The 25,263-nt window shown below is 43.2% G+C and overlaps 1 protein-coding gene across 1 annotated transcript; it reads right to left on the minus strand.

The window, feature by feature from the left end:
- Window positions 1–2,092: 2,092 nt before the first annotated feature.
- Window positions 2,093–25,262, minus strand: LOC143300220 (E3 ubiquitin-protein ligase RNF166-like). The gene is made up of 5 exons (XM_076613795.1): window positions 25,080–25,262; window positions 14,936–15,095; window positions 12,670–12,773; window positions 10,493–10,715; window positions 2,093–9,603 (listed from the first exon to the last, which is right to left on the minus strand). Exons 1-5 carry the CDS (start codon window positions 25,187–25,189, stop codon window positions 9,538–9,540), a joined length of 663 nt encoding a protein of 220 aa, XP_076469910.1. The 5' UTR covers window positions 25,190–25,262; the 3' UTR covers window positions 2,093–9,537.
- Window position 25,263: the final 1 nt, after the last annotated feature.

The raw sequence follows: 25,263 nt of genomic DNA on the forward strand, positions 1-25,263 counted from the left end.
CAAAAGGAGATCTTAGCACAAAAAATTCTGCTCCTATTCTTCTTCTGATACCCTTGAGCAGACTTGTACATATATGTTGATTTACCCTGCCATTTTGGTAGCCATATTCTTGAGGATATACTTACTGTATCCGTATCATGTACATCGGCAGGAACCAATTCTGCCATAGAAGTACCAATGGGAAGACTTAGAGGAGCACCTTAAAAAACAACGACAAAAAAAACACACACACACAAAAACAAACAAACAAAAAACACAAATGAACTGAACTGTTTCATGATATCAGAGGCCAGGCCAATCCGGCTAGCGTAGCGCTCCCTGGGACTAAATCCCGACTGGCACAGCCCCAGCCTATCATTTACCCCTACTTTGGATCAGACCCTATGTTCTGTGTGAGACAGCATGCAGTGTTTAAAGGCCTATACTGTTTCATTATTTATGGTTTCCTCACTGAGGCTATTCCAGTCTCTAACAGTTCTCAGAAAAAGCTGTTTTTGTAAATTTCCAACTTGCTGAACTTGAAGTAAAAGCAGCACGAGCTGTTCCTTGTGAACTGTGAGATGATGTTCTGGAACTGGGTGTCTTTGCATGTCGTTGTTCTAATATGGAGTGATGTAACCCTTCACTTTCACTGCCAAATATGCTCATGTTTCTTTGATCTACTGAATGCTGACACAGATTATGGGATATTTCAAAAATATTTTTGATAGTTCGTATGTGAATATACATGAAGGGGACAAAGGCAGTAGGAGGTCAGCATATGCCCAGAAGACCAGAAAAAAACAACTAACTTCTGTCAACCCAACAAAACCCACATAGGGATTCAAACCAAGGGTCTAAAGACTGAAATTCAAACCTTATACCACTGACTGTCCGTCTGCACATAATCTGAGAGATCAGGTAGAAACTTTCCCTTTAACCCATCAGACACTGCTGGTATTTGAACCATGGACATTGTTGATCTTCATGATTGAAGTCCCACATGCTTACCATTTCTGTAGTGCTCATTTCTTAAGTTGTGATTTGAAACGATTTTTCTGCAACTCCATCTTTCAAGCCTACTCAGCAGCAATACTCTGAAATTACTCCTCCAAATTCCCTAACATACCCACACCAGCACCAGCACCAACAGGCCACACTGAGTTGTGAAAATTAGGTCACCAGAGCAGGCCTTACTCTGCTACTGAGTCATGTTGGTGGTGCTCTGTAGCACCAGTGCTTAATTAAAATACACATGAAACACCAAGCCTTCTTCAAACAATACTAACTGCTAAGTGTGAGCTAAACGGAGTTAAGTGTCCCCCCTGAAACGGTGGCTGCCACTGTATCTTTCCAGTGAGTCCCCATAAGTCCTGATTCCAAGACCAACAGAAATCAAGCACAGACATGAACAAATTGGGAAACTGAAACAGGTGGGTGTGAAGGGGTACAGAATCTAGCCAACTTTTTCTTCATTTTTGACTGATGAGCATGTGGTCGATGCCGTGAAAGTCTGTTTCAAACTGAGACTGCATGAGAGAGCTGTGCTCTTACTTCCTTTCCACAAATCAGCTGGACCAAGAAAATACATGCTGGCAGTTTTGGTTAAACTTAAAATGTATCTATGAAGTGAATAAATTGAACTGTGTGGTCCAAGACTTCCCATTAGAGCCCACAGCATAGTCGACATGGAGAAGGAGCTGGCCATGGCTGAAGATCCCACAATGGAACTTGAACCCACAACCTTCCAGTCATCAAAGAAAGCACGACACAAACTACTGTCCACTACAGTCTGTTGTCAACTTCTGGTCCAGCACAGAAAGATCCACCGTGATCAGTTTTGAAAACCTGGTGCTGTGCTGTACTTGTATGTACACACTTCAGTTGACTTAAGTGCACATACTTTTGTTTCAAATGAGCATATTAATTTGCACACAAACGCTTCCACATGTGAACAAAAACACATGTAGTTTTTCTTTTCACTCTCCTTAAATCATCATTATGTACTGCATATGTACTACTTACAGCTGATCCCTGTCCTTTTATCTGTCTTTCTCAGTGGACTGAATGAAAATAAGACACACAATGAAACAATCAATTCCAGGCAAACACATTTTGGATGTGAGGAAAACTTTATTCTGTTACCAACATGTATGATTTTAATGGAGCAACATGATGAGCAAATTCGTTTTTCATTTTGTGAAGTCCTGTTACTACCACATGAGTAAACATACAATACAATGACAAGTTTCACTATTTCTCAGACTGAAAAACATGATAAATGCTTTTTTTCTGCCTTTGAACATTCTGCATGCAGTGAGTAACGATGAGATGCATCTCTAAGTTCCATGAATCAGGTGACAGCTGGATCACTAAGATGTCAGACTTAATTCTATATAGTGATGCTCTCATGATCAGAGATGGATTTCACCAAAAATAAGTAAGATCAGGTATAAGTTTAACAATGTTGTAGCTGTAAATTTCACCTCTGCCAAAGAAACAACAAACCATGTCACACAACTTATTTCACACAACACCCATGTTCTAAAACTAGCTCAAATACTTCTTCACATTCCCATAACTGAAATTCTTTTTTTTTTTTTGGTCTCCATGATAAGCTTATGGCACAGATTTTCTATCACCCTGTGATTCTTAACCATATAAAAGGGAAAGGGGATGTCATTTTTGCTCTTTGCAGGGAAATATAATGTTAATTCCAGCATTCTTGAAAGCAAACATGAGCTGCAAGCAAGCACCCTGGTACTCTTTTGCAGGGAAATACTACTTTCATTCCAGCATTCTAGGCAGCAACTATGAGCTGCAAGCAAACACCCTGGTATTGTGATGACCATTATTAGCATGACTTACAATTAGTTTATTTGAAATGGATACTGATGTTAATACTTTCAGTGGCATCTGGATGTAGTGCAATTTCTGATTTTCTCATATACTATCTTGTCATTTCATAAATACAGCAGCCATGGTAATTTCAGTCTGCCAAGTTGAATACAATGAAAAAAAAAGGTCCCCAGATAAATACGATGGGGAAAAAACCCCCTCTTTCTGCTGTTAATATTATGTGATTAAAACTAAATGATATCACCATTTTAGAGTTGGCAACCTAAATTAAAAAAACAAACAAACAAACAAAAAAACAAACAAACAAAAACTTTCAGCCTTTTGTGAAGAGCAGGTTGTCTTACAATTGGGCACCAGTGTGTGTCATCCATCCATCAAATACACAATTCTCATGCTTTGAGCCAAGTCATTGATAATGCATTACCATACTGAACTGAAAAAGGCATACCAAATTTCAGAAAGTCTATCATCTATATTGTTCATGAAAGTTCCCCCCAAAAATGCCAATATGTTGAAAGACAGCAATTCATCAGAAATGACTAATGAAAATATGTACACTGTTACAATGTTCATCCTCATAATATAAAAAAAGGGAATAGGAACAACTGATAAGCTTTTTCACAGAGATGAAAGCAGAAAGTGGATAATCAGGCAAGAAAAACTACAAAATAACAATACAGTCCACAACCTACGTTAGCTACATTATTTTGACTACAGAATAAACTATATTTACTAATTTCATTAACAAATGACAGAATACACAATCAATATTTACCAATACCACTAACATATGATCAAGGCTGATAGTTTGCTGTGGTTGAACTGATAAATTCTGAGCCACAGCAAATCCCATGCTGAGTAACACTAAATCTTCTTTTTTTTTTTTCTTTAAAAGAAAAGCTGTGTAAACTGGGCATTATACAGACTTCATAAAAAGTTTAGTACCACTTCATAAAAGCAGGCCTGTTTTCACAAAATGTTAAACAATTGAGACATGATTTGAATCATGATGGCTGCTTATGTTATATTACTGACCTCTCTCTGAATACACAAATGGTTGTTTCAGGCACACATGCTTGAAAAATGCATTTGAAAAAGATAAATGTTCAAGTATAAAAAAAGGGAAAAAAAAAGAGTTATTCATGGATATATAAATAATAGCTGTGGAAGAAGACAAAAATGACTGCAGGATTCTTCAAAGACAAAAAACTAAAGTTTATAAAAACCTTTTGGGTGGTAGTTGAATCCTCTTTGTTTATTCACGACGTTTCGGACCGTAGGCCCGTTGTCAAGTGAAGAGAAGAGGACAGTGTGAATAGGAAAGCCTATGTGAGGAAAGGGTGATGACATCTCACTACTTTCTGTTTTGATGGGCCATGCACACTCAACACTTGCTGATCTCCATTCAGTGCAATACATACTCACACACACACACACACCCACATACACACACACACACACACGCACACACACAAAATGCATACACATATATATTGCTTCTAAAAAGAGGGATAGGAGGTAAAGAAAGAATAAGGACAGAGAGATCAAGGCAGAAGGGCCCAGGCGCTAGACGTCAGTGACTCTGACGTTCAATCCACTCGGCTGTACGGTCCCCAAGCAGTCAATGATGCTGTGGATTTTCATTGTGAAAAATTGCAGGAAAGCACCTCTAGTCATGAGTGGTGCTCATTACACTGGCTGCTCACACCACTGTTAGCCGAAAATTCAGCATCAGTACACTATGCCCCTAAACAGAAAACTATGCAAGTTCTGAAGTGGTCCTGAACTTTTTATGAAACCTGTATTGGTATGACCTAATGACTTCGATGTTGCCTGTGGATCAGCCCTTTCAGTGCCTGTAAGACATCAGCTGACGTCCTGCACAATGTTTTGACATAGTGCCTATGAGATGTCCACTGATGTTCTGTTTTTATTCCAATTTGTCCTTCGTCGGAGTTTGGTTCAATGAACATAAACAGACTCTGAATGTTTTGTTTAATGTGTCTGAATTATAAAATCCTTCTTGCTGATGTTTGGCAAGCTGGACCATGTGAAAAATGGGTTTACCTCATTTTTAAATAACGCTTGAAAACTTTGTCCAGCAAAGACAGTGGTCCCTGTCAGTGAATTTACACTTCTTTTAAAGCCGATATCTCTTTTCCCAAAGCACTCGCCACTTCGGAAGCTAAGATTTTTTACAACAATCTTATAATCTCTGGATCAGTTAGGGCAGCCCTCACCTCCTCTTTCACTGACATTTTTGCTCCCTCTCCTGCCATTGCTGACTGATTCTAAAATGGTGCTTGTTGTTTCAGAGTCACATTCCGTAAGACTAGAATTAGCCTGAACACAAACTCTCTTATCATCAACGCTGTCGACTAATGGTAAGCATGCTAAACATTTAACAGACATGACATGGCATGTCACAGGTGACAAGATCACATAGTGAACATGCTTACAGCACACGAAACGTTCTCACAACTCTTGAGGTTGCCATTTTGTTTAACACACCAACGTTGAGTCCACAATGAAATTAATATTTCTTGAAAGAAATGAACATCACACACACAGGAGAGCATCAAACATCCATGAAACATCTATGAAAGTTCTCACATGATGAAACTTTTCCTTAGTCTCTGAACAACCTTGAAAATCACAAAAAGTTGAGAGAACCCAACAGTCTGCCTACATCCCCGCCATTGCCGACCTTGACCAGGTCGTTCTGTTTCTTTTCTTTTTGGATGTCATTCTGTGCAGGTAGAAATACACTTTTTTGATGTACAAAAATCATCTTCACTTTGAAATGCCTGAATAGATGTCTGCAAACAAAATAATGCGGAGAAGGCCTGATTCAGAATCCATATTCATTTTCCCTCACAAAAAACAAAACACATTTACTTTCTTTCAATATCTCTTATCATTTTTGTACTTAGATTGTAAACAATGTGCTACCTAAAATACTCAAAAATTCCCTGGCAAGGGGAGAGCATGTTTTTATAAATAAAAAAAACTGTGATACTGAATGGGTTAATTTTAGCCATGCCATGAGAACACAGTTTCTGTTTTGATGTCTGTTTATCAGTGTCTACATTATTAGAAAAATTAAATTAGCAAATACTGTTACCTTTGAAGTACGGATATATTCAGATGAACAATTGTAGAATTAACATATGCATGCATGTCATTAAAAAAAAGAAGAAAATCAAACAAAATATTTCACACATTTTTTACAACACAGAACTTGGTCTCCTTGAAAACCGCTATTTACAGATTATTTGGAATAAATGAAAAATAACAATATGAACCATACCATCATCTATTATACCTGATTACACAAAAAGCTTCCCGCAAACCTAAAATATGCAGCATAAATGATAAATGTGAACAGAACATAACAGCAATACACAGATGAACTATCAACAACAACAAAAATAAAGTGGGTAAACAGTTAAGATGAAGGAAAAAAATCGGACAAACAGCACCACTACCCAAACAATATTTATTATGCAATATTAACCCAAAATCTACTGTCAACAAAAACAGGCTTGTTGACACAAATGTTACCATATCTACAATGTGAGTAGCACACACACACACACAAATAAACTAGACAAATATCACAAAAGGAAGTCCTACTTTCAGTCACAAACAGTGATGAAAAAAGTTTAAGGATAAATAAATTAAGAGAAAATTCAATAGTTCACCACCTGTTTTTTTTTTCTTACAATGTTTTTACTCCAGCTGTTTGTTGACATTTTTGTTAAAAAAAAAAAGCAAAAAAAAAAGCATGATTGTGTCATGATTAAATGTAAAGAAGTTTCAAGTTCATGAGTGTATCCACATTAGTGTGTGTGTGTGTGTGTGTGTGTGTGTGTGTGTGTGTGTGTGTGTGTGCATGTGGGTGCGAGTTTCTACTTTTAAAATATCTGAACATTATAGTCATTTACTATCATTTCACTTGTGAATTTAATGAGTCAAAAGACAAACATAACAAACGATAAAGACATAGACTCTCAATCAAAATAACTCAAATCCAAACCCATAATAAATTCAAACAGCATGCAAGCAACTCTCCCGACACAAATCAAATCAATACGAACAAACTTGTGCAATTAGACAGTATTTTCTGGTTGTAGCACAGCTTATCTTATTTCAACTTGTTTTCTGTTTGTAAGCTTACAACTTTACAACTTTTTTCATCTTAAAAACAGATATTTGTCGTTGGATCAGTCTGCAAGCTTTAATACCTCCCTGAAACTGAAACTGAAAAGAGGACACTTAATATCTTTCTACATGACTTTACATATGTCAGCATGTAAAATAAATTGTTTGTGTACGAACTCAGGCACAGCAAGCATGTACACACACACACACACACACACACACACACACACATGTATGCATACGCACAAATCAAATCAAATCTATATACACATGAGTACAAAACTTCACTTTCTGTAATTTGTGAAATGTTCTTCATGTATATAAAAGGTCATGCATGAGCAGAGAGAAACAGACAGAGTACAGAGTAAAGCACACACCTACAGAGACATAGTATGCACACACATGCAAAAAAAAACAAAAACAAATCCTTTTGTATCACACTTTCCTGCAAAACTTTCAAAGTTTAAGCCCTGACCACATACACTGATATATATATATACACTGATACACTGATATATGTGCTGTTCACCTGTGGGTTGTTGACCATGGGTTATTTGTGTTTTCCATCGATTTCTTCTTTTTTGCTCAATTTATCAAAACAAAGCATCAACAAAAAAGACAATAGCAACAAGAAGACAATAACAAAAAAAAAAAAAAAAAAAAAAAAAAAGGCAAATAACTATTTCTTCAGTGTTAATGGACTGACATTTTGGACTATACAGAGAAGGCCACAATAAATGTTCCCTATAGTCAAAAAGTGTAACGGGGGTGGGGGGGAGCTTTTAAAATACACCAAATTCTTTCTTACAAATATGACCCCCCCCCCTTACCCTCCTGCCTCCCAAACTAGAAGAACAACTAATCTGGTTGCCAGCTAATCTGTATGAATGTGTTGTGTGTCTTCATGCGTGCGTTCAAGGTTGGTACACAGCAAAGCAGAATCCTAATACGCTAATGGTTAGGTACACCCCAGCTGAAAGCAAAATGTCTGAGTTCAATATCTGTGTAGGCCATGATCCCTGTATCTTCTTCGCTGGGTGCTAAGCACTGGTCTGAGTACTAGCCCTTTAGTAGGGAACAGGGGTTCTTTGTGCTTTGTACATGTAAACAAACCTGTACAAAACAAAGTTGTTGGCTAAATTTAGTCTCAGCATGCTTCTAATTTCTGCTGCAATAAAATGTAGAAAATCGCTTTCCTAAACGCTGAAAAAGCACCAGTTTTATATAAAAAGATCAGCTGTATTTACTTTATTTTTCAGTGTGTATATTCAACTTGGCAACAAACCTGGATCAAAGTTAACAGGAATGTGTACAGCATTTTAACCACTTAAGGTTTGTCCACAGATGTACTTCAAATTATTGAACAAATTAAACAATAAATGTTTGGGACTTACTGAAGCATGCTGAGGATTTAAATCATTCTCTGAATCATGGAACACTTCCAGCAGAGAAGTATTTTTATGTGTCCATGACTGTTCAGAAAAAAATAAACTATGGAAAAAAAAAAAAGTATGAAAAAATGTAAGATCTAGATATGTTAAAATGTTCTTGATAAAATCATATGGAAGTCCATGAAGAGTTCCAAGATGCATCTTAAAAACTATTAATGAATGGTCAAAACTAGTTAAATCAATTAAGATCAGAAGATCTGACTCATCAAAAAGCCTTAGGCACAAGCAGGAAAATACATTCAGCGGCGTCTGAATACTGTAAGGAGAAAAACTGTTAAGCAACGAAGCATTTCACTGAACCCTCACAAAAATAAACAGACATGCTTCTAGCCAACAAAGATATACATTGTGTTGAATGACTGCTTCAGGTCAGATGAACATCTTCTTGTTAACCAAACGGCAAAAAAAAAGGGTTAAGAATTGACCAAAAGCAGAAATTTACCCATAACATACATATTCTCTATTTATCTTCACGAATCCACGTCTCTTTGTGAGAAAACTAACTACAGCTGGAAAAAGAGAGAAAATGCAAGAAAGGGAGAGAGAGGGTAAGGTGGTTAGGACAGAGAAGAGAGACCAAAAGAGTTACAAACTGAAGCACTGAGAGAGAGAATGCAAAAGACAAACAGAACAGAGAGACACAAAACTACGGACTGATTACTGCTTATCGAACTTTGCTCTGTTTACAATTCAACCAAAATACTCTTTGCGTGCTATACTGTGCACAAATGCTAAACCCGCCATTTGAATAACAATGACCCTAAAGGAAAACAAACCAAACAGAGGAAACCTGAAACAATGCAATCCTATCATCAAACCACACAAAACTTCCTCCAGATCAAACAATATCCATCTTCAAAGTTTCTCCATGAGAAATGAAATAACATAAAAGAAGGTAAGGTGTGGAAGTGAGGGAGAGGGGATGGGGTAGGGGTGGGGGACTGAGGGGGGGTTGGGGGGGGGGAGGGGAGAAAAACGAAAAATAACAGGATCATGAATCAGATGCACTGAAGAAAAGGATGAGAGAATCCAAGCAGGATGCATGGGCGTTTTCTTGTGCCTGTACGACCAGTGGTATCAACCTTCATTGATTCTTCAGGGAGGCCTCGAGTGCAGCTCTCAACATGGCTTCATCGTCCTGATCATAATCCTGTTGTAAAAAAAAAAAAAAGAAAAAAAGAAAGAAAGGAAAAAAAGAAAAGAATAATAAATAAAGTAAACAACACAATGACAAATCTGTCACAAAAAATGTCCATCCTTTACCGACCAGGCGCTGTTACCGAGATTCGAACCTGGGACCCTCAGATTGGAAGTTCAACACTTTAACCACTTAGCTATTGCGCCTGTCAGTCAGTCCATACAATCCATTCATACACATTCCATTTGTCTTGCTGGCAAGTCTTGAATAAAGTGTCCAGTGCTGCTAATTTGTGTAACCTTTCTTTCTTTTTTTCCACGTACTGATATTAACTGTGAGCACTCTAGGCCCGAGTGCTAAGGAGGCAGAGCTTATCATAAATACCCATTATTATTATTGCTGTATTGTACTGTACTGATTTGTATTGTATTCATTGTATTGCATTGCTTGGTACTGTATTGTACTGTACCATATTGTATATATTGTAATGCACTGCTTTGCATTGCATAGTATTGTATTTTATTGAACTGTATTGCATTGTACTGTATTTATTGTAATGCACTGATCTGCATTGCATGGTACTGAGTTGTATTGTACTGTATTTATTGTAATGCATTGCTTTGCACTGCATGGTACTGTATTGTATTGCATTGTATATTTGTATTGTATCTATTGCATTGCATTGCATTGCAGTATTAAACTGTACTGTATTCATTGTAACGTAATCCATTGCTTTGCTTTGCATTGCATGGTATTGTAATGTATTGGTACTATACTGCATTTGTAATGTATTGAACTGTATTGTAGTGACTGTCACAACAGATGTATCTCGCTCTCTGTGCGTCAAAAAACTCAGGGCTTCCGACTCTCCCACACCACCCACATCATCGCAACCACTCACCACATAGGTCTCGTACTCAAACTTGTGGCGGGTGTTGAGGTGCTGGAGGAAGTTGGTGCTGCGGAGCGTGGGGTCCCCCCAGGGCATGGAGGTGCAGATGGGGCACACCACCTGGCTGGGGTCATGGCGGTGCAGGCTGTTGCAGTGCTCGATCATCGCCTTGCAGTCCAGGTTCGCCTGCTGGCAGTATGGGCACCGGAAGGTGGAGCGGTTCGGGCCAGGTCTGCACACACAAGAACCAAGAGAATCGAGAAGTTCATTTTAATCTTTTGACCCCTACTGGGTTACAGAGGATATAAAGTAACAACATTGGTATTACACACCAAAACCTGAAATGCACACAACAAATAAAACAATGAAATTGGTGATAAAAACAGGAAAAAAAACAAAAAGCGGTCATATCATCTTGTAATCTTCTCTTTTTTGATGAGTTTCCCCACTTTCAAACACACTCTCCTCCCGGCTTTCCACAAATTGCAAAAACTAAAAACTGATTTTGGATTCAAAATACACACACACACATGCAGACACAAACACACACATGCAGACACACCACAAACACACACAACACACACTCACATTCAACACATGTACATCGCATGCCAAAAATCAATCAATCAAGACAGGTACAGGTTTGCCTTCAGGCTTGTCAAAAGAACATAAAAAAACACCAACTGATTACTAAAAGAAAAATCAAGCACCATACATTTTATACACGAACGTTTACAAATGATATCCAAATGCAATGCAGTAACCAGAAATTTCTAACAAAGAAACACAAGACTGTTGGCGAAGAATGCTGTATAATTTGTTTGTTTAAACTAGATTCTCATTAAAGATCCCAGTCTTTTAGTTGCCACTGGGGCAGCAAAATTCATATTCACTGGGTCCAGGATTCAGCGTTGGAAAGTGGGGCCCACTCCTCTCCTTTAGCCATTTTAACCTTGCCCAACTGAAACCAGACACCCATTCACATCTGCCTGCAATGACAAAAAAAAACAAAACAAAAAACAACTGAAGTAAAGTGTCTTTCCCCAGGACAAAACACCATGCTGAAACGGGGCCTTGAACCTTGTCACTGGTATCAGTATCAGTATCAGTATCGGTATCAGCAGCTCCAGGAGGCATCACTGCTTTCGGTCAAATCCATGTACGCTACACCATATCTGCCATGCAGATGCCTGACCAGCAGTGTAACCCAACATGCTTAGTCAGGCCTTGAGAAAAAAAAAAGAAGAAAAAGAAAAAAAAAAAAAAAAACCAAGAAAAAAAAACCCCCAAAACAACCCCCCCCCCCCGAAAAAAATTGATAAATACATAAACATACTACCACTACTAAATAATATTTATAAGGCGCAAAATCTTGATGAAGTCACCTCTTAGCGTATTAACAAACAAACAAACAAACAAAAAATCACTGGTAAACACTGAATCAGAAGTATGACATCTAACCGATTCTACCATGCCATCTCCGTTAAAAGATTCTCATGGATAAGTGCAAATGTTACAACTGTTTTCTTGTCTGAAGAAAGAAAAAGCCAAGATCAAAACGAATGAGAGTTTTTTTCAAAAGATGGTTCGAGATGATACAACCGACAGTCAAAGTTATGCTGAAATTGGTCCAGTGCATTGGCAGAAACTGCTGTCCATTCATGACAAATAGAAAGACAGGAGTGTCACTGATCTCTTTCTGTAATGAACACACACACTCTCAAAAAAACAAACAAAAAAAAACAACCCCAAAAAATGTTTCCCAGAGAGGGAGCTAATATATAAAGAAGATATAATAAAGAAGATGGGGGAAAAAAAAGAAACATGCACACTCTCACACACGATATACACTCAGTCACTTCTCTCACAAACATGTAAACACTCACTCTCTCATCCTCTCCTCTCCCCATCACACACTCATTCTCACTTTAAGTTTATCACAAAAAAAGAAGATGAAAAAACAAGTTCCATATCCATATAATATGCACAGAAATCTGCTGTCTTCCTATCAGTGTTGTAGAGGAATTGGGAGCAACAGGAGAACAAAGCAGACTCCCTCTAATCCATACAGTATACTTTACTTCTTATATCAGTTTCAGTTCAAAAATGCTACCTGGAACCCCCCACCCCACCCCTCCCCCCACACCCCCCAAAAAAAGAAGGAAAAGAAAGGAATATATACTTACTGAGGAACTGGTTGTGAAGTCTGCTTTATGGGTTTGAACTTGAAATCAACTCTGTCTGTGACACCACAGGTCTCCATATGCTTGCGAAGGGCATGTGCAGTCATCTGCAGATTGTCACACAAATCATCTACATGTACTATTTGTAATCATACAAAAAACAACTGAACTTAAGGTCAAATTTTATCAGACAGTCAGCAGGTATCTCTCTCTCTCTCTCTCCCTCTCTCTCTCTCTCTATATATATATATAGAGAGAGAGAGAGAGAAAGAGAGAGAGAGAGGGGTGAGTGAAGTTCATGGTTGGAGGCAAACACGCTGACTTGCTGCTCTTCAATTGGTGCTAATTCCCCAAGGCAAACAACGTTTTGAGCCTTAATATTCTGCAAGGCTGCTGTTACTGGCACCATCGACCATGCCTGCAACTTTGGTTGAGTTTCATCAACACTGTGGTACCTATCACCTGACTGTTGTGTTTCAAACCAACAAAAGACTAAAACGTTTGTGGTCAAATGTCATGAAAGGGGTACGGTTTGTTCCTTGTAAATGGGACGTGTACAGTGATAGCCAGCACAACATCCACACAGACTTCAAAATGTTTATTTCACATGCTGTCAGTTCACTCACAACATATTGCACTGCACTCAAGCAAGATTCAGGTGTGTCACAGCAACATTTGTCACTGTCTTCCTTGCACACTTCTTGTTACAATGCATGGATGGCGGAAGCAAATCTGCGCCCCAGTTATTCAACATCCTATTTGCCAGGAAGGAGTTTCACATTGCTCATCTGACTTGCACCACCCACTTCTTAATGAAAAAATGCACCACTCTTCAACATAAGTGCAACCAGTTTGAAGAATGGACAGACTATTTAGGGACTGCACATTAAAACATAGACGATAACTTAGACTGACTAGAAGCTTTCTCCAGACTGAATAACATTTGATTCATCAACGTGTATGAAAAGAAAAAGAAAAACTACTCAGACTGTGTCAGAAAAGTAGTGCAACTCCTGAACAGGTTTTACCCCTATAAGACTTGGTCTGTTGTTGATATGGAACAGGCCCAACAACTTGGACCAAAGAGAGACAACCCCACCTACCCTAGGCCTCTGATTGCCAAACTTTATAAATGGTGTGACAAGCTGTCAGTTCTTAGGGAGAAGGACAGCAGAAAAGAAACGGCGGACACCCTCCGTGTGGCTGCTGATCTCACCACTCCACAACACTTCATCAGACAAGAGAGACAAGAAGGTCATCACGCATTTTTATGGAATGGCCATCTCCATGTCAATGAGAACAGAAGACCAGATTGTTTCCGGGAAGATCAGCAGACTGAGAAGAGACACAGAATCCAGCAGGACGCTCCCCCCTCCTCCCACCCACCCCTCCACGGTATCCTCATGATATGGACTCCACCTCTATGATGTCAGAGTTGTTCCACTTAAACCACCAACCAATGGAACGACATGCTGACCCATCACGTCTTCCCCGTCCCCCACTCAGTCAACAGTTCCTTCTGAGGATCCCTGGCCAGCTGCTGACAGTCCTCCACTCCTTGACGGCACTGCTGACCTCATGCAGCATGCAATTAGTGCATATAAAAGAACCCATGGCAAAAGCAGCTTGTCCTAGCAAAAAACCTTAAGACAATCCACTTTGATAACAAAATACACTTGAAGACAGAAAAAAGATGAAGAAAAAAATGGGTGGCTCTGATCTGAGGAGACATGCTATCCTTGGGTATGGTAGCCTGAATTGAACACTGTGAAATCTGTTGCAACAAAAAGTATTGCGATACAACAGTGTAGAAAGTCAACAATGATAACCCAAAAAGTGAATTAACAAAATGACTGAAAGTAAACAAAATGAATAAAAAAATAAATCATGACAACAAGTAAAATCAATACAAAGTAAGAGAAAAAAAACAACTAAACTGCTTCTTAGTAACAATCTGAACTGAAATTGAAAATCAACAATGACTGCATTTTTGAGGGGGCAGTTTTGTTTGAAATTCTATTATCTTAAATCTACCTTGGACCTGTATCAATAAATGATAAAAAAAAAAAAAAACAACAGTACATGTACACACATTCATTAAACATTACCACCATGTAAACACCATGACAAATACACATATCCATGGCTTATAAAAACGAAACATGCATCTAGATATGTTAACACTGTCATCCACACACACGCGCGCGTGCGCACATGCACATTACAATTACTCTCATGTACAGAGCTCAAACAGTAAGACTGCCTTTACCTGCACGCCACATGTTTTGCACTGGCAATAAGAAGACATCATGAGAACCTCAATGTCTCTGGCCTCTACAGACTGTCGGGGATTGAAGGGTGTGCGACAATGCGGGCACAGAAACTGTCGGTCGACTGGCTGCAAGCCATTCAAACAGTCTGCGCAGAAACTGTGGACAAAGAACATCAAGATGTCACCCACTACATGGAAATCAACTGCCAAAATAAATCAAGCACAGATCAATAGATCGCTGGAGATGTCTGTTCTCACATGACCTATTGAGACGTGTCACATGATCTGTGCTCTCAAAGCTGATAGGCTCTCTGAAATTTCGAGCAACAACGGCGATCAAGAGAGGCAGAACATGCGAAACAGCAGGCTTCCTTTTTTCGATTATTTGCTCTTTTTTGTGTGTGCATACCATGGCACTTCACTGACCAGAGTTTCGTTGTAGCAATGGGGGCTATCAACCGAAGAAATTAAGGACAGCGCATGTTTGCTGCTTTTGTCTATGTCAGTCACCTTTGCAATTGCTCGAATTTCCAGTAAAAGTTTGATGCACATGCGCAAGATCCAAGGCGGCACCCTGGGTAGACACAACACTGTAAAACTTGTATTACTTATCACTGTCAAGTATTTATTGATGAAGTGGCAGTAAGTTTTCAACTGAGGTGAGTATCAGCTTGTGGGTGTGTGCTTTCCCCTGCCTTCCCACCCCCTTCCCCGCCTTCCCTTCCAGCCTCCTTTTTATTCCTCTTTATCCAAAAGGCTGTCACAAAAAATATAACACTTTGTTGCCCTTGATATGCAGATGAATAACCCTGACAAGCCTGGTGTGGTATGAAAAAAAAAAGAATAAAAAAAGAGCATGTCAATCCTTTTAAATAATATCTATTGTTGCCCCATTGTCTACACTGTTCCGGAGGTGTCGCTCCCATGCGTCTGTGTATACACAGAGACCTGTTGATTTTATGAGGCCATGCAACAGAGAAGATCCTACACTGCTGCTGAGTCACCTCAGTAATGCTTAGTAGTGTGCAGGACACCATCTTCAAATGCCCCTGTTGAAGACAGTTATCATTTATTTGTCAAACCTCACAGAGGGAGCATCCTTTTGGAACTGAGACTGCAACTGAGCTCCTCAAATGACAATACCAATGAATTTGCTGGCACTGATGAAAACCATAATACTAATAATAGTGATAATAATAGGAACTCACCATCGGCATGGAATAGCATGAAAGTTGTTAATATCAGTACCAGTAGTAATCTCTAACTTTCAGCTGATGAACAAGTGACGCTGGCTTATGTGAGTCACTGAGACAAAGACTGGTCTCAAAAAAAAGCTGTCTGGCAGCTGTGATGATTGATGTATTAAACTATATAGTTTATTCTGTGCTGAAAAGAATATCAAAACAGTGTGGACATATTCCGGCAAAATTTCCATTCCAGCTGTGTTGTCCGCAGACATTTTCTTTCAGCTTAGCGGAATTTCTAAAAACTATAAAAACAGAATATGCCAGATCTTTTAAAATATAACAGTCTGATTCCCCCCCCCCCTCTCAACAAGCTGTGGAACAGAGCCTTCAATTATCTTCTTTTTTTTTAAAAAGGAGAAAAGAAGGGAGCACAAAAGCCATAGGTAGAGTGGCATAAGCAAGTCCAGAGGAGAAGTTCCAAGTCAACTGCACAGAGTCTCCTGGTTGTACTTGGATGACATATTCAAAATCAATGGTGACCCTGACCTGGTCACCAAAAACAAATCCTGTGTGCAACCCATCCTTGAACTGAAATTGCCAGTACAGTATGATTTCCAAATATGTGCAGCAAACATTGACAATATGGAAACAATACAACACACTGTGCCCCTTTTTGTGATGAGGGATTACTTGTGCATGGGGACCTATTTCCCAGCTTGAAAACTCTTAGAATCCACAACAATTATATACCCCAGTGAAATTCAGTTCTTAAATAATTTATTAATGTTAATTCAGAACTATTAAAAAAAATAAAAAAAATTAGTGTGTGTGTGTGTGTGTGTGTGTGTGTGTGTGTGTGTGTGTGTGTGTGTGAGAGTGTGATTTGTATGCATGTGGATACTCTATATTTTGTATCAATTCTAAATGTTGCTGAATAGTTGATTTTAATCACGTATGTCTATGTTTTAGTTTAAGTATGATATTGACTTATGCCTGTTCTCTTACTGTGCTTATCACATGTGATTGATAGTGATTATTGTATTTGATGTTTACATTAACTTAGCATTAGGAGGAGTTTGTATTATACTCCATGTTTGGTGATACATATACTTACCATGTCAAACTGATGCAAACTAGGCCTATCGGTTTGCTCTGCTTGGCCAAATTTCGCGCAGCTAACAGTGAAAAGACGAGCTGTCTTGCCCAGTCCGCTCTTAGCCAATCAAACGCCTCTAAAAGCTATAAGCGCTGAATCATTCCGTGGCCATCGAAGAAAATGCCACATGAGAACCACGGTGGAGACGCGGGGACGGACGGGCGGGCATTCGAGTTTGACATGGTAAGTATATGTATCACCAAACATGGAGTATAATACAAACTCCTCCTTTTGGTGTCATATACTGTACCATGTCAAACTGATGCAGAATTTAAAGCAAATGGAGGAGGGCAACGCCTACTGGTTCGTATGGGGAGCCTTTGTAACCGAGACAGCAGTGTTAGCCGCGAAAAAGGAAATCCCCTTGGAACCGTCAGCCGTGGTCATACCGAAATCCCTGAGGTAGAAGTTGATGAAGGGATTCTCAGACCGCCAGAAGGCTGCCTCCAAGACATGCTGCAGTGGCACTGAGTGCTGGAAAGCAGCCGCAGTAGCTATGGCCCGCACTTCGTGTGCTCTGGGATTAAGACAGCTGATATCCCTGTGTGCATGAGAGTAGGCTCTATGAATGACTTGGGAAACCCAGCGGGAAATGGTGCCTGCAGCAATGTCTTTCTTGTAATTCTCACTGAGGGAGATGAGAAGACGCCTCTGAGAAGAACGCCTATGGCGAGACCTATCCCAATAGTATCTGAGACACCGAACAGGGCAGAGATGCCTATCCTCATCATCTTGGGCAAGAATATCAGACAAAGGTCTGACCCCCAGAGAGGGGGAAGGGACCTCGGGGTCTTGGTTCTTAGCCAGAAACTCTGGAAGGAAACGAAGAGTGATGGAACCATCTCTGTGGAAGGCCAGATCTTGTGGCATTCCACCAAGACCATGAATCTCGCTTCTACGATGGCCTGTGGCCAGCAACAGAAGGAAAGTGGTCTTGAGGGTGAGCAAGTCGAAAGGAATAGTCCCCAATGGCTCGAAGGGCTGTTTTCGAATGAAATCCAGCACCAGGAACAAGTCCCACAGGGGCACTCTTCTGGGGTTTCTAGCTTCCTTCAGAGGGGCACCCCTAGCCACCTCTCTGAGCAGGAAATCCGCTTCAAAGGCGAGACCACCTAGCTGTTTGATTGTGGTACAGATGGCAGACCTGTACCCTCGCACAGAACTAGAAGACAGGTTGAGAACCAAGGAGCAGTGAGCCAGAAAGTTGGCCAGCTGCATGCTCGTAGGGTTAGTAGGGGGAATGTCCTGAGCTGTACACCACCGCAACCATTTCTTCCAGCGAAAGTCATACAAAGTCTCTATTCCCTCCCTCCTTGCTTTGGTGACTATGGAGAGGTCAGAGGAGGCACCCCCCTGGGTCAGCGCAGCCGACACAGAGGCCGACCGAGGGGTCGAAGACTTCAATGGTGATGCTGACAGTTCCAACCGCACAGCAGCCACGCGTGCAGGTGGAGCAGTTGAGGATTGGAATGAGGAATGCCCAAACGAGGCTGCCTCAGCAGATGAGGTTTGGTTTTGAGTTCCAGGGGTGGAACATGTGTCAGGGACTGAAGGTCCGGAAACCAGGGCTGGGCTGGCCATTTTGGCGCAATGAGGATCAGCTGTGGGCGTTCCAATCTGGCTTTCCGTATCACCTTGGACAGAATTGGAAAGGGAGGAAACGTGTAGGCAATCAGACTGCTCCAGTCTAGAGAGAGAGCATCCACTGCCCACGCTTCTGGGTCGGCGACTGGAGAGACACAAGTGGGAAGTCTCTTGTTGAACTTTGTGGCAAAAAGGTCCACCATCGGCTGATACCACCGTTCCCACACCCCCTGAAGGGTGTCCTTGTCCAGGGTCCACTCTGTGTGGATGACACTCTTGGACCTGCTTAGAGCATCTGCCAAGATGTTGGCTTTTCCTGCTATGTGTCTCGCTGACAGTGCAATGCCCTTGCTGTGGCACCAACAGAGGAGAGCCTCGGTCCGCAGGGAGAGGTCTGCCGAGTGCGCTCCCCACCCTTTGTTCACGTAACATGCGACCGTCGTATTGTCCGTGAACAAGCGGATGGTCTTGCCAGTGGCCTCCCCCATGAAGTGCAGGAGAGCCCTACAAACTGCCTCCAGTTCCAGAACACTGATGTGGCATAGGCGCTCCTCCGGGGACCAAGTCCCTGCTGCATGATGTGAGTCCATGTGGGCTCCCCAGCCCAGGGAGGAGGCGTCTGTGAAGAGTGCCACCTGAAGAGTAGGTGGGGCTATGGGCACCCCCTGTGTCCGAAGAGGGGTGATTAACCACTCTGATGTCACCTCGAGGAACCACTCGCCCAGACATATCTGGGTATCCCATGGCTGAGTGCTCTGGGACCACCGTAACCTGAGTGCCCTCTGAAGAGGGCGCTTGAGAACCCTGCCCAGGGGAATGAGAGGTGCCATGGACTCCATCATGCCCAGGAGGGAAGAAAGTGTCCGCGCTGTTGCTTGGGAGGAACGGCGCAAGTGGCTGAGGAGGCCTGCCAGACGGTCCCAGCGATCTAGCGTTGGAGAGAGTCTATCATGGACCGCGTGTCGAATCTCATCCCTAAGAAGTTGAAGGACGGTCTTGGGGACAGATCGCATTTCTCCTGGTTCATGAGGAAGCCCAGTTGGGAGCAAAGGTCTAGAAGTCTGGCCGTATGACACTGGCACAGGGCCTGCTACTGGGCCAGGATAAGCCAGTCGTCCAGGTACACACAGAGACGAATGGATTCCGACCAGACGATGGGCACCAATTCCCGCACCACCTTGGTAAACAGGAAAGGGGCAAGGGACAGACCAAATGGGAGGGCCGAGAACTGGAACACCTTGTCCCTCCACACGAACCTCAGATACCAACGGGATGCCAGATGGATGAGGATATGAAAATAAGCATCTTTCAGATCGATAGAGGTAGCTCAATCGCCCTGTTGAATGGTCTCCAGAATCTGTGCCTGTGTGTCATCTTGAATTTGATTTTGGGGAGGAATTTGTTGAGGGGGGACAAGTCCAAGACTGGTCTCCACCCTCCCGAGACCTTTGGAATCACGAACAACCGGCCGTAAAAACCGGGGCCCGGGTCCGAGAGTTGAGATATCGCCCCTATGAGGAGTAGGTGCGATAACTCTTTCTCTAAGACGCTCTCCTGCTCCGTCGAGCTGGGCACATAAGGAGGAGGAGTGGATCTTAGAGGGGGGCGGTCCTCCGCCCAAGGCAGCATGTACCCCGACTCTAGCACCGATACAATTCAGTCGCTGAGTCCCAGAGCACGCCACTGATGTGCATGCCGGGACAAGTTTCCTACTTGGAGGGGCTGAACGACAGGCGGTGCTGAATCGGGGCCCAGTCATTGGGGGTGCTGCCTTCTGGCCTTGGGCATGGCCGGTTGGCTTGGACGGACATGAGGTAGTTTACTCCTCTGCCGCTGATTCTGCGCACGCCGCTTTGACTTAGGTGGCGTGGTATATGGAGGGGCCCTGGTGGCCGGTCTCTTCAATGGCATAGAAACATGGCGCCCCTGGGGGGTGTGGGCTAAATATGAGGCCACCTCCCTGTTTGTCTCTGCCCTGTAGCTGACAAAATGGGGCGCATACTGGCCGAAGAGGGAGTGCTGCTGTGCTGGGATGGACTGCAGGGCAGCCCTCTCCTCTACAGGAATGTTAGGCGGAGAACAGCAACACGCCGCGCTAGCACAGTATTGAAGTGAAGGCTGGTAGCTGTGTCTGCAGCTGCCGTGAGACCAGATGCTACCCTATTGCCAAAAGTGTTTAACCTCTGGTCTGTGAAGAGGCCAGGCGGGACAGAGGAAGGAGACCCCTTGTCCTGATTAACTGGACGCTGTTCCCACAGCTCATTGGCCCTGTGGAGGAACGCGTCGAAGAAGGTATAAGCCGTGGAAACCTCGAGGAGGCAGCGGCGGGCCAATATGTCCCACTCTGCTAACGTTTTAAAGGATAGAGTAGCTGAAGTGGGGAAGGTGGTGTGCTGTGAGACCAACATCCTGTCCTGCGTGGAGGGCTCTGCTTCCCTGTAGGCAGGGTGGTCCTGTGTGCACCAGGACCACACCCCTCCCTTGGAGGAATCTTTAAGGAACTTGCCCGGGGAAAAAGCGCCCGGGGCAGAGAGGGACTCCCTGCCTGGAGGAGGGATGGAAGCAGCACCCCTGACAGTGCGGGCTCGCTTATTAAGCCATTCCTGCGCCATTTCTGGCACTCTGAGTCGCCTTGTGGTTCTGGAGTTAGAGTCACATGGCCTAAGGAGGGTCAAGGGTAACAAAGTAGCCTGAAGGACTGATTCGGCATGTGTGACCCTATTGGGGAGGGTGAGTTTGAGCTCGGCAAAGTCCGAGTTTGGTTCAGGCTGGTCCCTAGGGAGGCGCGGGCTCAATCTGTCCCCCTGGGATGGGGGCGAAGAGTGCTCATCCTCTTGTTCGTCCTCATCCGAAGACAGGGGCTCCCACTCTTGTTCGCAGTCCATCTCCTGCTGGGTGCCATTCCAAGTGGATGTACCCACTGGGGCGTCCTGTAAGCTGTGGTCAGCCCAGCGGGATGAGCTGGGACGATCCCGAGCAGGGACCATGGCCACAGCTGTTATGTCCTTGACACCTGAAGTGGGTGGGGAGCGTGTGGACCGTAGGTCCAACCATGCTTGGGATGGTGGGTGCCACACCTTCTCAGAGAGGGCGTCCCTGGATGCAAGAGGGACCCACAAGTGCTGTGAGGGGACAAACACCCACTCATCTCCCTGTAGGACTGAGGGCTGGGTAGGTGGGAACTGCAGGCTCCCCTGGGCCGAGCGGGGCCCCTCGGCAGCCGTCGGTCCTGACAAGGAGGCTGTTGTGACCGTGGAGGTAACCTGTGGGTTGACAGAGGACCGATTTGTGGACTGAGTGGCAATATTGGTCGAGGAGCTCGACCTGACCGACAAGAAGTCGATCCCACTTGTCAGGGGCTGTGTGTGTCACCCTGTGAGATGTGCTGGGTTGGGTCCAGTGGGGAGCGGACAAGGGCTTGGCCCCTGGTCCTCCCGGCAACCCAGCGTGCACCATAGGTGCACCCCAGTACGGGTAGAATGGGGGTAACCACCCGTGGGCACCAGCCATCCTGTGGACCCAACCCCAAGGGTCACTGGCGTCTTGACCTCCATGAAGGGAAAAAAACCTGGCCAAGTCGGAGGGAGGTCAGGTCCGACTTGGGTGTCAGTCCCGCCCGAAGACGAGCGGGCTGACTGCCTGGAACCGCCTGACATGCGCGAGCCTCCCCCAGCAGGGGAGACCGGCCGGATAGCCACGCGCCCCGAATCCCCTCCCGTGGGGAGACTGGGATGGCTTGCCCCGGGGTGGGCAAAGTAGAGGACCCCCCCAACAACCCCCCCCCCCTCACCCCGGAACCAAATTTTTCTCCCCCCCCAGGAGGTGGGGGAGGGGGGCTGACAGAGAAGGGAGGAGGGGGAACAGCAATGGGGCCCCTGAAGGCCGTCTCTGAGTGGGGACCCGGGTAACGGCCGGGCGCGGCCTCCCCTTGGGAGTTCGCGCCTAGCTGCGAATCCCCACCGCCAAGAGAGGACTTGCCACTCCCCCCTCTCCCTGCCTCGCGCTGGGACACCTCAGGAGGTGACGCTCGTACCCCTTTCCCCCCGGTCCCCTTCATGACCGTTTTACTGGTACGAGTCGCCTCCGTGATCAGCGTCTAAAGACGCATCGCCGCGGTCCGTATCGGGAGGAATCATGAGCTCCGGGCCTGGGAGAGTCTCTTGCCGAGTCTCAATCCCAACCTCATGATCCCTGCCTTCGTGGGATGGCATACGAGGCATGGTAGCCGCGCTTAGGCACCCAGCGAAAATCCGATCCCCAACTGAGAAAGGAAATACAGGATCTCAGCAATTTTAAGCATTTTATATCTTTTATCTACCCAAGCTGATACTGAATGACTGTGAGACTATTATCAATGGATGTTCATGATTGTGAGGTTCCACATCAACTTAGCATTTTAGGTCTTTTATGTATTCATATCATGCATTGTTTGTGTAGCATGCACACACATGGATTTCTCTTGTTGAGATAATAAAGTATTCTGTATATATTGTATATGTAACCAACCCATCAGAGATGCGTGAACCATGTTTCAAATTCTATTTCTCAAGAAGGTGTCACTGCGCTCGGACAAATCCATATACACTATACTATATCTGCAAGACAGATGTCTGGTCAGCAGCATAACCCAAAGTGCTTTGTGAGGCCTTGCGTACATTTCTGTGCCTATGAAAGTGGAATCGTTTTATAAAATTATGCCAGAGGACTACACTTTTGTTACCATGGGTTCTTTTTCAGTACACCAAGTGCGTGCTGCACACGGGACCTTGGTTTATCATCTCATCCGAATGACTAGATGCTCAGTTTAATTTTCCAGTCAAACCTTGGAGAAAGGGTAAGAGCAGGATTTGAACCTAGACCCTCATGGACTCTGTATTAGCAGATGAGCATCTTAACCATTCTGCCACCTTCCTCCCCTAACTGCTCCTGTTGGCAGACAAGTGTCTTAACCATTCTGCCACCTTCATCCCCTCCCCTGTTTGAACAACGAAGTGGTCTTAATTCCATGACTGAAAACCAACAGCATGCCTAGCCAAGTTGCACAGCATCAATGACAACCTGGTCTGTACAACCAGAATAAGAATGAATATCCATCCTGCACATCGCAACAGAGATGGACATTGTAATTGTATACAGTGTGTAACACAGTCCTGCCAGAAGCAGAGTGGAATGATCTGCTACTACTGGTACTAGAAACATTTGAGGTCAAGATCATCAACTGACTTGACTTGTATGATGTTTGAAGCCCCGTTAAAAAGCCTGTTCGTCGTTCTGTGGATATTAACTATATACTTTGCAGCATGCGTGGTTGGAGTATGGAGCAATAATTAAGGTCTTTATCCACCTAATAACAATTTGGTGAGTACAAAGTGGGCAATTTTTTCCAGTGGCATCAAGTTAAACTTAAAGACTGGTGTCACAAATGCAGATTTCCATTCGTTTGGGATGTGCCCACTGTCTGGACTCTTTCTAAAGAGATGTGTTAGAGGTTCCGCTAATTCGTCTGCTGCTTTTGTTAAGCTGATACCTCTGTGATGAAGCCCCCCAAAATGTATCAAATCAACTTAAAGGTGTTTTTTGACTGTTTGTTTGTTTCTTGTTCTTCCAAAACACTGACAGAAAAATCATCTGCACGTGCCTACTGACAACAGTTCCCTGTACAAATTTTTCTAAATTCATGAGGAACTTATTCAAAGCTGGCATGCACCTTGGCCACGGTGCTGGTTTAAGTTGCTGAAAATTATGGGAATGATATTTTGATGGATGAGTAAAGAACAATAGTTTCAGGAGATGTTGGGATGCTTTCCCCTGGTGTTGTTCACTGAAAATTAGAGAAAGTGTATGGATGATTACAATGCACCGACAGAAAGTATAAAATCAAAACATAAAAATACTTTCAGAATCACTTCTTTTCAACGAGCAACATCTTGTCAAAACTGAAACTAAACACATTTTGAGGAATGTGGATATTGCCAAACGGCAAGCATTTCCTGTTCCACATTCATTTTGTGTTGCCCTGCATACAGTGTTTTCAGCATTTCGTGAAGGATTGGGTAGAAGGATAACTCCCTCTTTAAAATCTAAATTTACTACGGTCTCACCAGTCCAATCCTATATGTATGTCTCTTTATACACTGATCGAAGTGAATCCAGAATTTTGTGCATGACTGTCAACTCATTCCCGATACCTGAAACTCCCGATACCGTTACTCACACATGCCCGTGGCCACAAGCAATTCTGGTCGGGTTCGCGAAAATGTCCATGCATACTGCACACATAAACTGGTCAAGGTTTGTGGTTCCCGTTGCATAAGTTCCAGACATGGTGACCTGGGCAACACAATGAACTCAATAACAAAACTTCCCCAGGGCGGAGTGAAGAGTGTTTTTCGGAAAAC

The sequence above is a fragment of the Babylonia areolata genome, chromosome 26 (assembly GCF_041734735.1).
Source record: "Babylonia areolata isolate BAREFJ2019XMU chromosome 26, ASM4173473v1, whole genome shotgun sequence".
In the NCBI taxonomy this organism is placed as follows: Eukaryota; Metazoa; Mollusca; class Gastropoda; order Neogastropoda; family Buccinidae; genus Babylonia; species Babylonia areolata.